This window comes from Spea bombifrons, chromosome 2 (genome assembly GCF_027358695.1).
Source record: "Spea bombifrons isolate aSpeBom1 chromosome 2, aSpeBom1.2.pri, whole genome shotgun sequence".
Taxonomy (NCBI): Eukaryota; Metazoa; Chordata; class Amphibia; order Anura; family Pelobatidae; genus Spea; species Spea bombifrons.
The window spans coordinates 28,359,571-28,373,109 of record NC_071088.1 but is presented as its reverse complement, the minus strand read 5'-3'; the positions used below and the strand labels follow the sequence as shown (position 1 = coordinate 28,373,109).

General features: G+C 38.9%; 1 protein-coding gene and 1 long non-coding RNA gene across 3 annotated transcripts in view; both read right to left on the bottom strand.

Moving 5' to 3' along the window:
• Positions 1–13,539, bottom strand: part of SH3KBP1 (SH3 domain containing kinase binding protein 1) — a 115,910-nt gene that overhangs the window by 835 nt on the left and 101,536 nt on the right. For both annotated transcript variants that reach the window (XM_053457308.1, XM_053457309.1), the window contains 4 exons: positions 2,956–3,065; positions 2,451–2,579; positions 1,622–1,875; positions 901–964 (listed from right to left, as the gene is read on the bottom strand). In XM_053457308.1, coding sequence (XP_053313283.1) covers positions 901–964; positions 1,622–1,875; positions 2,451–2,579; positions 2,956–3,065 — 557 coding nt within the window. The remainder of the gene's footprint in view (positions 1–900; positions 965–1,621; positions 1,876–2,450; positions 2,580–2,955; positions 3,066–13,539) is intronic.
• LOC128474891 (uncharacterized) lies at positions 9,538–9,675 on the bottom strand. Its single transcript, XR_008346409.1, has 2 exons — positions 9,624–9,675; positions 9,538–9,591 (listed from the first exon to the last, which is right to left on the bottom strand). It is a non-coding gene; the product is annotated as an uncharacterized LOC128474891 (long non-coding RNA).

Here is a 13,539-nt window from a genome sequence, read left to right as displayed (position 1 = left end):
TCGCAAAATGAGTCGTACTGAAGACAGGGTGGATTGAAATCTATTTTTTAAAAAATAAAATTGGAGTTTTTTCATTTAAATCTGATTTTTTTTAATTACATTTATTTTAACGAAATGTTTTTTGGAGGAAAAATCCATCTAAAGATAGTTTTCTATTTAACATACATTATAGAGCTTAGTTATATAGTTATTTAGAGGTATTTTGTTTACAAGAATATGAATGCTATGGAATTTTGTTTTAGTTAAATAAAACAATTTAAGTAGTTCTCTAAATATGAGTGATTAACATATTAAACTAAAATTTGTTCTGATATAGCTGTTTTATTAATCTGACAGGTTATTATTCTAAATATGAAATCTTCATCTGGTTGCAAATATTAAAGGTTATTACGATACTATCAGCAAGAATCAGTCTTTACATTTAAAAATCATGATTATTGTGAAGTTCAATTCAATGAACAATCACGATTCAATGGAAGTCTGATGGACAAATCTGGGTTTGTCGTATGCCAGCAGAATGCCATCAACCAGAATGCACAGTGCCTACCGTAACGTTTGGTGGAGGAGGGATAATGGTCTGGGGTTGTTTTTAGGGTTTGGGACCCTTATTTCCAGTGAAGGGTAATGTTAATGCTACAGCATACATTTTAGACAACTGAATGCTTCCAACCTTGTGGCACCGGCATAATGTTTACCCTGACACTAATGTAGCTAACGCTACTTTGAAGAGAATCGTCGAGAGAATGCTGTTAGGGATATTCTATAGTTTGGTTTTGTAACCTTAGCATGGAGCATATTGTTATTTAGTATCAGTTACCGTTTTAGTGGATACTAATAAGAGTTAAGATTTAGATGCAGGCCTCTAGTTACTATGTTTGTATTTGTACATAATATGCTTACCTGTAATCGTAGGCGAATCTTCTTTTCTTCATCTAGTTCAGACAGTAACTGCTTAATTTCTTTCCTGAAATAAAAGTAATAAGCTTTACATTGCTATATTTTAATCATATGCAAGCAGAGAGGGTGAGCTGTGCCTGCAACAAAATTCTGTCAAGAATAGGAGTTTGAACCGCTTTGACTCATACTAGCCCAAGCCCAGCTGTGTAGGTCACCTAACTCATGAGCTTATGCTTGGTCACCTCAAAGTGTGGCCATCAGTAAGATTTGAGAACTACCCGATTGGATGTTCCCCCCAAAATGTGGGTATACTAGCTTATTGCACTAAAAGTAACCCAGTTGTTGGTGACCTGTCTTAGCAGAGAATACACCTTCATAAATTCTCAGAGAATAGCATTAACCCTAAAGCACAGGAGACTCTTTTTTTCCCATTTCTCTTTTGATGCTTGAACACTTGAAGTATGTAACCATTATCAGTGATCATAAGTGGGTCAAACATCCCATGATGATTAAATTATTATATGGGTGGGGGTTATTTGCTTATTGATCTGGGATTGCACTGTAGAAAGGGTGTAGGTAGACCTGAGTAGGCTTAGTGAGTTCAGCTTATTTTTGTTTATAACATTAATTAGGCCTCTTATTTCAGATGATATTGGGACCTTGGATATTCAGGTGCTTCATGATTTGTCCTGGATCCCCACATAGTAAACACATCAGTACTTACTTTTGCTGATCTTTCATTGTTTCTATAATGCTTCTTAGCTCCTTGACCTGTGTCTGTAGCTCTTCCAGCAGTGATTGGTTGTGGTCACCTTTTTGCCTTGCATCAGGGCTAGTAAAGGACGGCGAGTTTGACCTATGACTACCTGCGGCAACAGTGTGGAATGCTGAAGGTGCTCCGGGCCCCCCATGTGAGAAGCTCACACTTGAAATTAAGCCACCTGGTTTGGGAGGCAAAACTGCTCTATTATCTGGCCCCTGCAAGAAAGTAAACAACATAACATTATATCTTCTGTTGTATAATGTCTCAAAATCAACATTTTATGCACATATAGTCCCAATTTAGCAGTAGGGTTGTAGTTTCCACTCATAAACGTCACTATGAATTATGAAGGTTCATTCATGGCTAGTTTAGGGCTGGCCCTGCATAATTCATAGTTTAATCAGTGAGGTAAGTTTGGAGAAATCTCACTGATTAACCTATGCATTTTACAGGATTAATTAAACTATTCTTGCAGGAGAAGCTCACTGGGGCTTGATCTTCATAATGCCAAGTGACATCAAGGAGTTGGTGATAAACTCTCATGCAAGCTCCCTCTTTAGATCTACTTACATTGCTATGCATTATGCAGACCCAACTCATCCCTTCTTTAGAAAAAGTTAACTAGGGTTGCATCTTAATTATGTATAGGGAAGCAAAAGAACTCAGACCCATTACTCGTCAGTTAACACCAGTTTTGTTGAGTAAACCCTTAAGTGACTGTATAACCTTATGTTTTGTTATCTATTACAGCATGTATAAGGGCAAAGATAAGAAGTCCCCTCAAAAATACCTGTGAGGATGTAACAGTTCTTAATGTTTTCTTGGATGCATCAGTTCCTCTTGTTGACAGGTTGGTCAGATCATCTCTGTCATCCTCTGGACTTGGTGAGTCAAAGAAATCAGGACTCGAAAGTGATGACTGCAAAAGAAAGTCACAAATATATATATATATATATTAGAAATAATATCACTCATAATAAAATACCCGCCACGTTTATTTGGAGCTATAGGGACTGATTCATTTTATGAAGTTCCAACCAGAAACATACTTTGTTTTCTTTAGAGTAGGTAACTTTATTTGACAAAAACCCCAGGTTATTTCTTCTACAGTAAATTAACTACTCTTAAAGTACCTATTTTTAACTGGTTAACTACTGGCAACCCTACGCGGAAATATTTGCTTTGGCTTTTCATAAAAATATGAAGTACTACAGGAAAGACAGAATGTTCAGCATTAGGCAGGTTTACTCGAAACATGATAAATAATGTTTCTTCCATTTAAAGTAAGAACATACTGATGTCAGAGACTGTGAAGGTGGACGCCTCCCGCTGGATTTCGGTCTTGATGCGGTTGGATGACTAAGTTTCTCTCCTACTGACACAACAGAATCAAAGCCTTCCAGATCTGCAGGGCGAAAAGCAAAATAAGCGTGATATACAACTCTGATATAGATGGGCGGTTAGACTAGAAGACTAAAGGAATTTTTACACCAGAAAAATATGTGAAAAAACAGGAAATGTATTCTTTAGACTAGTGAAGAAATGCATTGTTATTAACTGTTTCAGTGCATATGAACCTTTATTCTGCATAGAATTATTCCAGAGATGCATAAAAAGCATTCATATTTAATATGATTTTAAACACGGTCTTTTTTCCCCATCCGAATTTAATTTCCTCACCAAGAGTGGGTAGGCTGCCCTTCTCTACAGAAATAGGATTGTGAAGGTATTCAGCAGCAGAATAACCTACTTAAACCATGTGATGACACAGAGAAGTTGCATATGTTTTTACTATCATTAAATAATGATAATCATTCACAACAATTATCATTAGTTAATAACACCTACTTAAAGTGCCAGCAACTACCTGTATTAAAAGGACCCTATAAAGAGATAAGCATATACAGAGATACTAGAAAACCAGGTAGATATTAATAGTTGGAACTAGAATTGTAAAATACGAGTCTGTATAATGTCCAAGGTGACCAAAGTACACTCCAATGGCTCCAGTCGTCATAAAATGATTAAGAATCATCAAGGTTATGAAACATTCTTACGCATATTAGCATTAGTTTGCTTTGTAAACTTGATGGAGTTTGGTGCCATGAGATGGCTGGCAAGGAGGCTGTGAAGGAAAGGCTGTGAAAGTTTCTTCTCTTTTTTTTTTTGGTAGTTGTTGCAGTTCTGCATACAGCCACAAGGGTATGTTGAAATACAAGCCCTTTAAGCAGCTTTACTCCATGACCGAGTCATTCTTGTGCTAATTTTTATCACTTTTCCATGCAATCCCTTTAATGTGTTTTTGTTTTTGGACAGACCTGGATAAGCAGGGAGCGAGTTGTCTGTTTTCAGCTATTATATGAATGGGCTATACAGTGTTATAAGAATATATCGTCTATATATCGATAGCTATTATTTAACTTGGTATATTAATATGCATAATAATAAATAAATTGATATAAAATCATTATAAAGTGCCATCTAAGCTCTTTCGTATGAGAAGCTCACTTGGGTTTGCTATGTATATTGCATAGTCATTTCAAGTAGTTCAAATGATCACCTCAGGTACAGTGAATAAATAATATTTAATTATTAATCAAACCACGAAGTTTGGCCATATTGGCCATAAAGGTATGTGGGATGTATAACCCCACAAAAGGAAAACAATTACTTAATCAAGGCTATACAGGTGCTTTATAGTGCTTTAAAAATTGTATGGCAGATATGGCAACCCTAACTATACAGCCAATCTTGTAAAGAGATTATTGTTCTCGGAGATCCAATCACTTACAATTGTACAAAAGGTCTGTAACAAGTTTATTACACTCTTTTATGAACTACATGATCAGGTCTTGAGTGTGTCCAACATGCAAGAGGTAAACACATGCTAGAAGCCATGCTTACGACCCCAAGGTACAGTTATTACTGACATTAAAAACAGTTGACATATATTGTGTTCAGGGATGAACCCGAACTGGCAAGCGATCAAAACTCATATTACTATAAAAATGATATTGCCTCATACACAAAAAGGTGTTCAAAGCAATTCAAGCTAACAATGACATGAACATGCAAGAGGAGCAGATTCCAGTGGGACAAACCATTTTACAATGACAGCACAAACATTTCAGAGGACAATGCTTGGGATAAGCTCGCCTTGTACATCTATTTGTTAAAGATCAGATGACTGAATGGTGTGTAATGTATTGGCCAGCACTAGACATTTAAAGAGTTAAAGCCATACTGCATTACAATGAAAGAATATATATCACAAGAGCGAAGCTTCCTGATGAGAGAGAAAGGGGTGCTGAGTTGCACCAGGTAGCAGGCACAGGGAGGCCAATGTATACTTTATGTGGAAGGAGTTCTTCTTCTACATCTTTGCCCCCGTTAGTTGTGAAACACACAGAGCATTAGTCTATGAGACCTGTCATGCCAACTTGTGTAATACATCCAGGGACTTGCTACCCAGTAGAGATGGTATGGCCAATTTCAGTATGAGAGGGGTTAATTGGATTGTATAGGCATGTGGTGCCAAAAAGGTCTTGACTCCATGCCAGTGGTTAGATTATGTACCAGACTGCTGGATCATATTAGGTGTAAACCTCTTTTATCCCACTAGACACTAATGAGGAGGCAACATTGATAGTAAAGGAACATTAAAGATGGAACAATGGGTGTCCTTGTTAATGGGAGGTAAGGCATCTCATCAGAGTTACTGTACCCATCTGTGTAAAGCAAGTAGGACATTTCAAGGTCTCTTTCCTAAATATCTACAATTGTTGAATTACGTCCGTATGTGTAAGTCAACGTTTTACATGTGTTGGTCTTTGTGACATCATCATGCTGTTTAATAGGGAATATATAAAAACTTTTCCCTACTGCGGCAATTGATGGAACTTGATACTTTTTTAAAAAAAATTGCATTGTTTCATTGAAGATGGAGACCCCCTGTTTATTGAGTGAACCCAATCTGTCTCAGGTGTCACATGGCGCACAAAGTACTGGTAAAGGTGGACAGTAGGCGGCACTGAAAAGCACAAATGTACATATTACACTGATTAATAAAAGCTATGTAGTTATACTATAGCATAGAACAGAGGTTTTTTGTGACAAACAGATTTCCATGAATAATAGCCATAACTATAGAAAACGCAAACCAGAAAAAAAGAGAAAATAGCTATGTAACGTTAGGAGCCTGTAATAAAATGGGTACATAATTTAACTATTATTTTAATACGCTGGGAGTTGCCACATGTGATAAAATTAAAATATTCAACTGCAAATTCTGACCACTAGATGGTAGCGCAGGATCCTTTCCTCCCTGGGTTTGCATGCAGTATATCATGTCTCCCTACAATAGAGCTGTGGAGCTCAAAATACTGTTTGGCTTATGCGCCGCATTATCAATAGGCAAGAAGACTATATGTGTAAGACTATACGTTATGCTACCCTGCTGGTGATCCATAGTGTATCAACTCTAGGGCAATACTATTATTGAAGCAAAAGTGAAACGGTTCTGGGTTACTTACTAAATGTGGAGGAACGTTGCATAGGCTCTAGACTGCTACTGCTGTGCTCCAGTTTTATCGGGATACATATGGCCCAATGGCATATCATTCTGCATTTCTGGCTTTAAACACCAAATAAATGCACAGAAATCTCATAATTTATGATTAAACGAGAATGTACATTAAAGCCTGCTGTAGAAGGTCTGCAGCGTGCGTCTGTAACTGGGTGTGAGGAAAAGACACTGGCCAGGTTGTCCCTAAAATGACCAAGTGGTGGCCCTTGTGAAAACCAAAGCTAGCTTTACCTGGCGCTGATGTCTAATTCTTTTTTTTAAGGGTAGGTCTGTATTAAGTGTCATTGCTGGAAAGTAAGTATAAAAACCCAAACATTTGTTTCTGTTTCTTGAACACCGTTTTAGAAACTAAGTAAACAATCATATGGTGAAATATCTATTCCATATTTAAAGTGATCTGGGTAGCGGTTATATGAGGACTTTTTCTCAAAAATCCCACAGGAAGAAAGCAGGGTGTGTTTGTAAAAATGTAATTAGAAAATTCATATTAATAACAAGCATCTATTGTAATGAATAATTAAAAAGAATGTTTATTATCCATTCAAAACATGAGAAACAGATATTTTGGAGAACTTTTTTTTTTACTAACTGTAAAGAAAAAATAGCTTTGCCCTAATTCTGTCAAGCCAGAGAACAGTGTGTGCTAATGCCAAAATACTGCCAATTACTGTCATTGCTAATACGCCATGGACTTGTTCTAGGTTGTGTTTAATGGAGAAGGCCATACATTATTATCCAGCACAGGGTGGGACATATCCTATAGTCAATAATGCAATGCAGTATAATTAATAGGTATTTTATTATGGCTGGGGTTCATTCAATTGCATAACACAGTAAACAATTTTGTATAAATGTCAATTTCAAGAGGGGTGACACATATAATCTTCTGTGGCCATGCAAGTGGCTACGAATATTTACTGCTGGTAATCTGGCCGCGTGAAGAATATTTATAAACTACTCCATCAGGAAGTCTTTACTGCATATGCTTTCAATCCATTTGTTTAATACATGCATACGATTAGCTTTGTATGCATATGTTATAACATATCATTAACATTTTTATATACAATATAGCAAATACTATTAAAGGCGACAGCTGGTCTAGCACTGATGAAATGTAAAATGCTACTTTAGCAATGTTAGGGGATCTGTCAAGTGACAGCCCCTCTAAATAATAATGCATATTAAAGTACTCTGTCTGCTTAGCCCCACGTGGCTCTGAATAGACCCCCATAGCACTCGCTGAGCCAGCGCTGGAGCTAACTGAGGGTAAGTATATCACGTGCAGGGAGATGTCTGCACGTCCCATCACAGCGCTTGTCCTTTATTTGCCCTACGTTTCTGTTTTTGGGGAACAGGAGCTCTTATCTGGGATGTGATGTCAACAACGCTAGATATTGTAACGTATATGACAGTAACCACTTCTAAGTACCAAAATTATTTTCTATACAGAAGCACTTTTGTTTTTATTTACCGCCATTACACACAGGAAGGTCAATGAGCATTGTATCAAGCATCCATGGAGCTCCGACTAAGCCTTGCTCAACGTTACATTACTCGAGGATACATGGAATGTGGAGGCTGATAAGAACCGGATATTTGCAATGGAAAATCTACAGGTAAGCTGCTCATTGATGATGGTGGCTTTCTGAATCAATGGTAGCTTAATGGGCAACAAGGTACCCATTGCATTAACAGTCAACAAAATACTATGATTAGCATTTGGAAACATGCATTCAGACACGTTCTCTGCACTGAGCATGGGTTCTAGGTCCGGTTAGAAATGAAGTCAGCAATGCTACCTAAAGTTATCTTAACAGTTGGAAGAGATCTGAATATTTAAGTCCCAACGTTTTAAAATGTTCAGTGAAGCAAAGCAGGTACTTCAAATGGAAATGATTGTTATAAAAAGATGCTTTATAATCCACACAAACCATTAAAAGATGAATCATTTCACCTACACACTGCTTGTTGCTAGCCAATTTGACAACAGAAATTAAAATGTAATTTTGGATTTGGTTATTGACAGCATAGAGAAGAAAAGCTACAACCCCCCCCCCCCCGAAAAGTCAAACTATGTATATAATTAATATGAAGAGCTTCCGTTACATTTGGTGTTTGAAACATTTTATACTAGAATATACCCTTATGCATGGGCGTAGGAACCGGGGGGGACAGATCCCCCCCAGTAACTCATGCGGGGGGGACCGATAATGAAGAAATCCCCCCCAAGGCCGTAGGAACCCCCCCCAATAGAAACGCCGCAAATGCGGCCCGTGAGGTGCACCTAGAACCATGCTACTTACCTGTGGGAGGGTCTTCTGTACTGCACAGAGGAAGCGGAACCCAGCAGAGTTCACGTGACATCACATCCTGCTTCCTCTGTGCAATACCGGAGAACGCAGAGGGAGGCCGCACCCCCTGCTGAAGTCTGTGAGCGGCATTGAGGAGCTGCAGTGCAGGTAAGGGGGTGGGGAAGGTGTTTGAATCAGTATGCGTGATTGAGGATTGAGAATTAATCTGTGAATGAATGAGTATATGAATGAATGAGTATGGATGTGTAAGTGCTGGAACCTTGGCACACTCCTATCATGCCAAGTCAGCCAGTACATGCTGAAACCTAGCTAGCTGCCCCCCTTGTGTATTGATGCTGCCAGCAGTATGGGGTCTGCACATCACTTACAGCCACCCTGTACCAGCATGTACTGGCTGACTTGGCATGATAGGAGTGTGATTGCTAACAGCAATCACAGTCCCATCATGCCTAGGTTCCAGCATTTACTGGTTGGATGTGTAAGTGCTGGAACCGAGGCACGATGGGACTGTGAGTGCTGCTAGCAATCACACTCCTATCATGCCAAGTCAGCCAGTACATGCTGAAACCTAGCTAGCTGCCCCCCTTGTGTATTGATGCTGCCAGCAGTATGGGGTCTGCACATCACTTACAGCCACCCTGTACCAGCATGTACTGGCTGCCTGGGTATGATAGGAGTGTGATTGCTGTTAGCAATCACACTCCTATCATGCCAAGTCATATTGCTATTTTTTTTTGTCCAGTTGTGGTGTGTTACCTACTTTTATTAAAAAGGTGAGTTTTTATTATTATTATTTTTAAAGGTGGGGGGTCATTTTCGGTTTTGGCTAAGTGAACCGTGAATGTTTTGGTCCAGAATTTTCATTTTGGTGCATCCCTAGAATAAATAGAACTATTTCATTTTTAATTATCCTGAGTCCTGAATTTGTAGTCACAAAACTTTCTAGGCCCAGAAATCAGTGAGAGGAAAAGTAAAGGTTTTGTGTCATTTACTTTATTTTAATCTGCATATTTTATTAAAGGCCATATTTTCTCACAGTGAAAAATGAGTGTGGCCCGCGCACGTATAGAATTCTGATGAAGTGGCCCACTGCAGAAAAAACTTGGACATCCCTGGGGTAGACAGTGAGAAGGGGGGTAGGGAGAGGGTAGCTAGTGAGAAGGGGGGGTAGGGAGAGGTTAGCTAGTGAGAAGGGGGGTAGGGAGAGGGTAGCTGGTGAGAAGGGGGGTAGGGAGAGTGTAGCTAGTGTGAAGGGGGCGGTAGGGAGAGGGTAGCTAGTGAGAAGGGAGGGTAGGGAGAGGGTAGCTAGTGAGACAGGGGGGGGGTAGGGAGAGGGTAGATAGTAAGAAAGTGTGAGAGGGGGTAGATAGTGTGAGAAGGGGGAGAGGGGTAGGCAGTGTGAGAGATGGGGGATAATGCTGCCCCCCCCAGATTTTTAGGGGTTCCTACGCCCATGCCCTTATCATTCATATGTTTGTTCATGTGATTTAGATAAAAGCAAAAAAACCTCTTAAATCGGTTGATTAACACCTTTTACATAAATATACAACATTCCATTAAAAAATACACAACAATAATCAACAATTCATTTGAATACAGGGACAATTTGGTGGTGTAGCAACCAATTGATACGGAAGCACATAACAGTGTATGGATTTACTGATTTTACAAGAAGTCAGTACTGGAAGAAAAAAAGGAGAATTTCTTGGGAAAAAAAAATCTTAAATAGAAACAAAATATATATGTATATATACATATATACATAAACATACATATATACATAAACATAGTATATAGCTGAAACCAATAAGGCTATGATTTATATCTGGCCTGACTGCATGGAATAAGCCAAAGGAGGGCTGGCAAAATAACCCATTAATATAGTGCCTAGCTCTCACTATACAAACCTGTCCAACACAAATACCAAAAAAGGATTATATAGAAAAAGCATGAAAAACAGCATATGAACAACCCAATCACGGGGTAAATGCTGCCTTGTAGGACACCCTGATGGATACATGTAGAAATGCAATACACTGAAGAAGACATTTGTGACAGTGGCCCAAAACCTTGGAGTGCAGCAGTCCAAGCGGCAATTACACTGCTTATCCCATTGTCAGCCCTCCACTGACATGACTTTATATTTAACCCTTTCAGTGAGAACAGGATAGACAGGGCAAGACTTCTGAAAATGAAGAATGGTAACTTGTATATAAATTGTCCCAACTTTCTAATACCTGTAGCATTGTGTTGCTTGCATCAGTTTTTATGTGTCTTAGTAATAGGGGCCATAACGGAGGTCACATTAAGGCTGGCGTCCCGTGAACGGCTGGACTTGATTATGTAACACAAGCTGTGTACCAAGATTTATTTGACAGCTTAGGCATCCCCAGGCTTCTATTACATGTCAGAGGCACAGCACACACAGTAATTGAGAAGTGCAGTGTTAGCAGTGAGAAGGGCTGGATGGTAGATATTTCATGCATGCATCCTAAATCTACTGAAAACAATAACAGAACGGAAAGGAGGTGAAAAAATGCCTTACCCTCATCAATTGAAGAAGAGTAGTTACCCATGGTAAAGAGATGTAAGTGAGGAAAGCTTCATGAGAAATGAATGGAAAAGAAAAGCATCACTAACAATGGCACCAAATTTGTGACATCATAAAGGTGAGAGACAGTGGGATGCATGTTTCAATATATGCTAAGAATGCTGTATTTTAATAATTGGCACATATAACCCATACCTACCAATGGTCCAGTTTTCTGGTGCAGGGTCTTGAGTTTTGGGCACTGTCCCATCGAAGCACCCTACTGTCCCACTTACAGCGGCAGTGGGGATCATGTGTCAGCGGGGAAAATCTTCATTGCAGCTCTCACTTGGGTAACTTGCAACACTCTGAAGCTGAGCAGCACAAGGTGGCTCATCAGCTTGCATAGACAGGCAGTCCCATCCCCAACCTTGTTGCCCCTACATGCCTCCAGCCAAACCCTCAACAAACGTGTCCCAGGTTATCATACCACTTGGGGGGATGATAAACAAAAGTGACAATAATCCAAAACACTATAATTGGCTTGTAATGTACTATACAATAATTCGAAAATAACCAAAAGATCTAAAGAGGCAAATTCAAATATCAACTCTAGTGATCTGTTCATGAAAGTTATTACTTCTCTGCTTTGGAAAAAAATAACACAATACCCAGTGATTCATGTAAGACATTTTAGACATTTTGATGACTATGTTCCACAGAACATATCAAAAAGATAATCTGTCTCTAAGGCAGACCACAGCAAATCTACTGACAGTAAGGGGAATAAGCATTTAAAGAGGTATATCAGCAATTATTTTGGGGTATTTCATTAAAAAAGCAATGCTGGAGTCAATTAAGGGTAGAGTACATTATTTTTATAATTGTGTTTGCTATTTCTTCATCATCAGAAAGGACAGACTGATTCAGTGCCACTGTGAGGTCGTATACTGAAATGGCTGTGATGTCATATTCCAATGACACTATCAACATTTTTAATTGTTCGGTATATGAAACACAATGTTAAAGCATCAATACTGTTTAGAGCCCTGTTTCATGGATGAAGAACCCAACATTTCATTTGTATTGTCCAGGTGATAATTCCTGTTGTGTATTGACTTTGCTATGAATATCAATATAAAGGGATATGCCCACTAAACTGGGTGTTTTTCAGAATTCACAAATAAATTGGAGAGGGCAATCCATCATGCACCAGAGCTCGTGTAGATGTCTATTCAATATCCCAGGAGTTTGCTGGAGAGTAGAACATTTGATCTCCATGACTTCTCTATACCCCTGCATGATGTACTGAACTAGCCCTATTTAATGCATAGCTACATCTGTGATGTGACTTAAGAGATCCTTTCACATTAACTATGATGGCGGAATTTCAATTAAACGAATGACAACAATATAATTAAAAGCTTAGAACCAAAATACAAAATCACTGATTTATAAATTGTACATTCCCTTAATGAAATATGTAGTGTTTTTACCAATACCATAATGATCATCTATTCAGAATAAAGGGTTTTATTGATGTAGCTTTATTGTCACATTGCAGCAGGCCTCTTAATCCTGTCTTCACCGAACAGCCTGCCATTTCTGACATCACAGAAGAAGCATTACCTTTAAGGTCTTCCAGTTTAAAGAGACCCCACTCCCTCACACCAATCACACATAACTGACATCACACTTATCACCCACATCACACCTATCCCACAAAACACCTAACCTCCCACTACACCTTCCCATCACACAATTCCTATCACACAAAACACTTCACTCAATCACACTAACTCTCCCCATCTCTGACGATCACTGTGCGTAAGGATCTGTAAAGCTTTGCTGTCTCACATGCATGAGCATGACATGGAAGGTGGGCGTGGCCTTAGGAGGCCAGACTGCTGTGATGTAATACATGGTGGAAAGCTTTGGAAGAATGACAGGACTCTGTTCCTAGGCAACAGTAGTATTTCAATAAACTTTTAAGCATCATTAAGAAGGAAACCAAAAAGGGTTCCTTTCTCCCAAATGGGTATCTTTTACGTCTTTCTACAAGGAGCAGCACTTATGTGGGAATATTTTAAAAGACCCACTTGGTGGAACAGCACCTTTAAAGTGCCGGGGACGATTTCAATCCTTATTCTGGCCATGCACCATCCACATTATATATAATGGCACATGCCACAACCCGGGACAGTGCCTGCAAATTCAGACTGGCCCACAAACACCAGGGGCACTGGGACGTATGTAGGTGCTTACATGTCATGCAGTCAAACAGTTAAATGCATTGACATATATTTTTTCCCCCATGTACAAAAATACAGTTATTTCTCATCAGTGAAATTAATTCTAGAGATATGACAGCTGTTACAGTAGATTATACCCAAAGGAGAAAATGAAACAGGCTGTAAATTTTCAACAACCGCAATATCAAACAGAATGA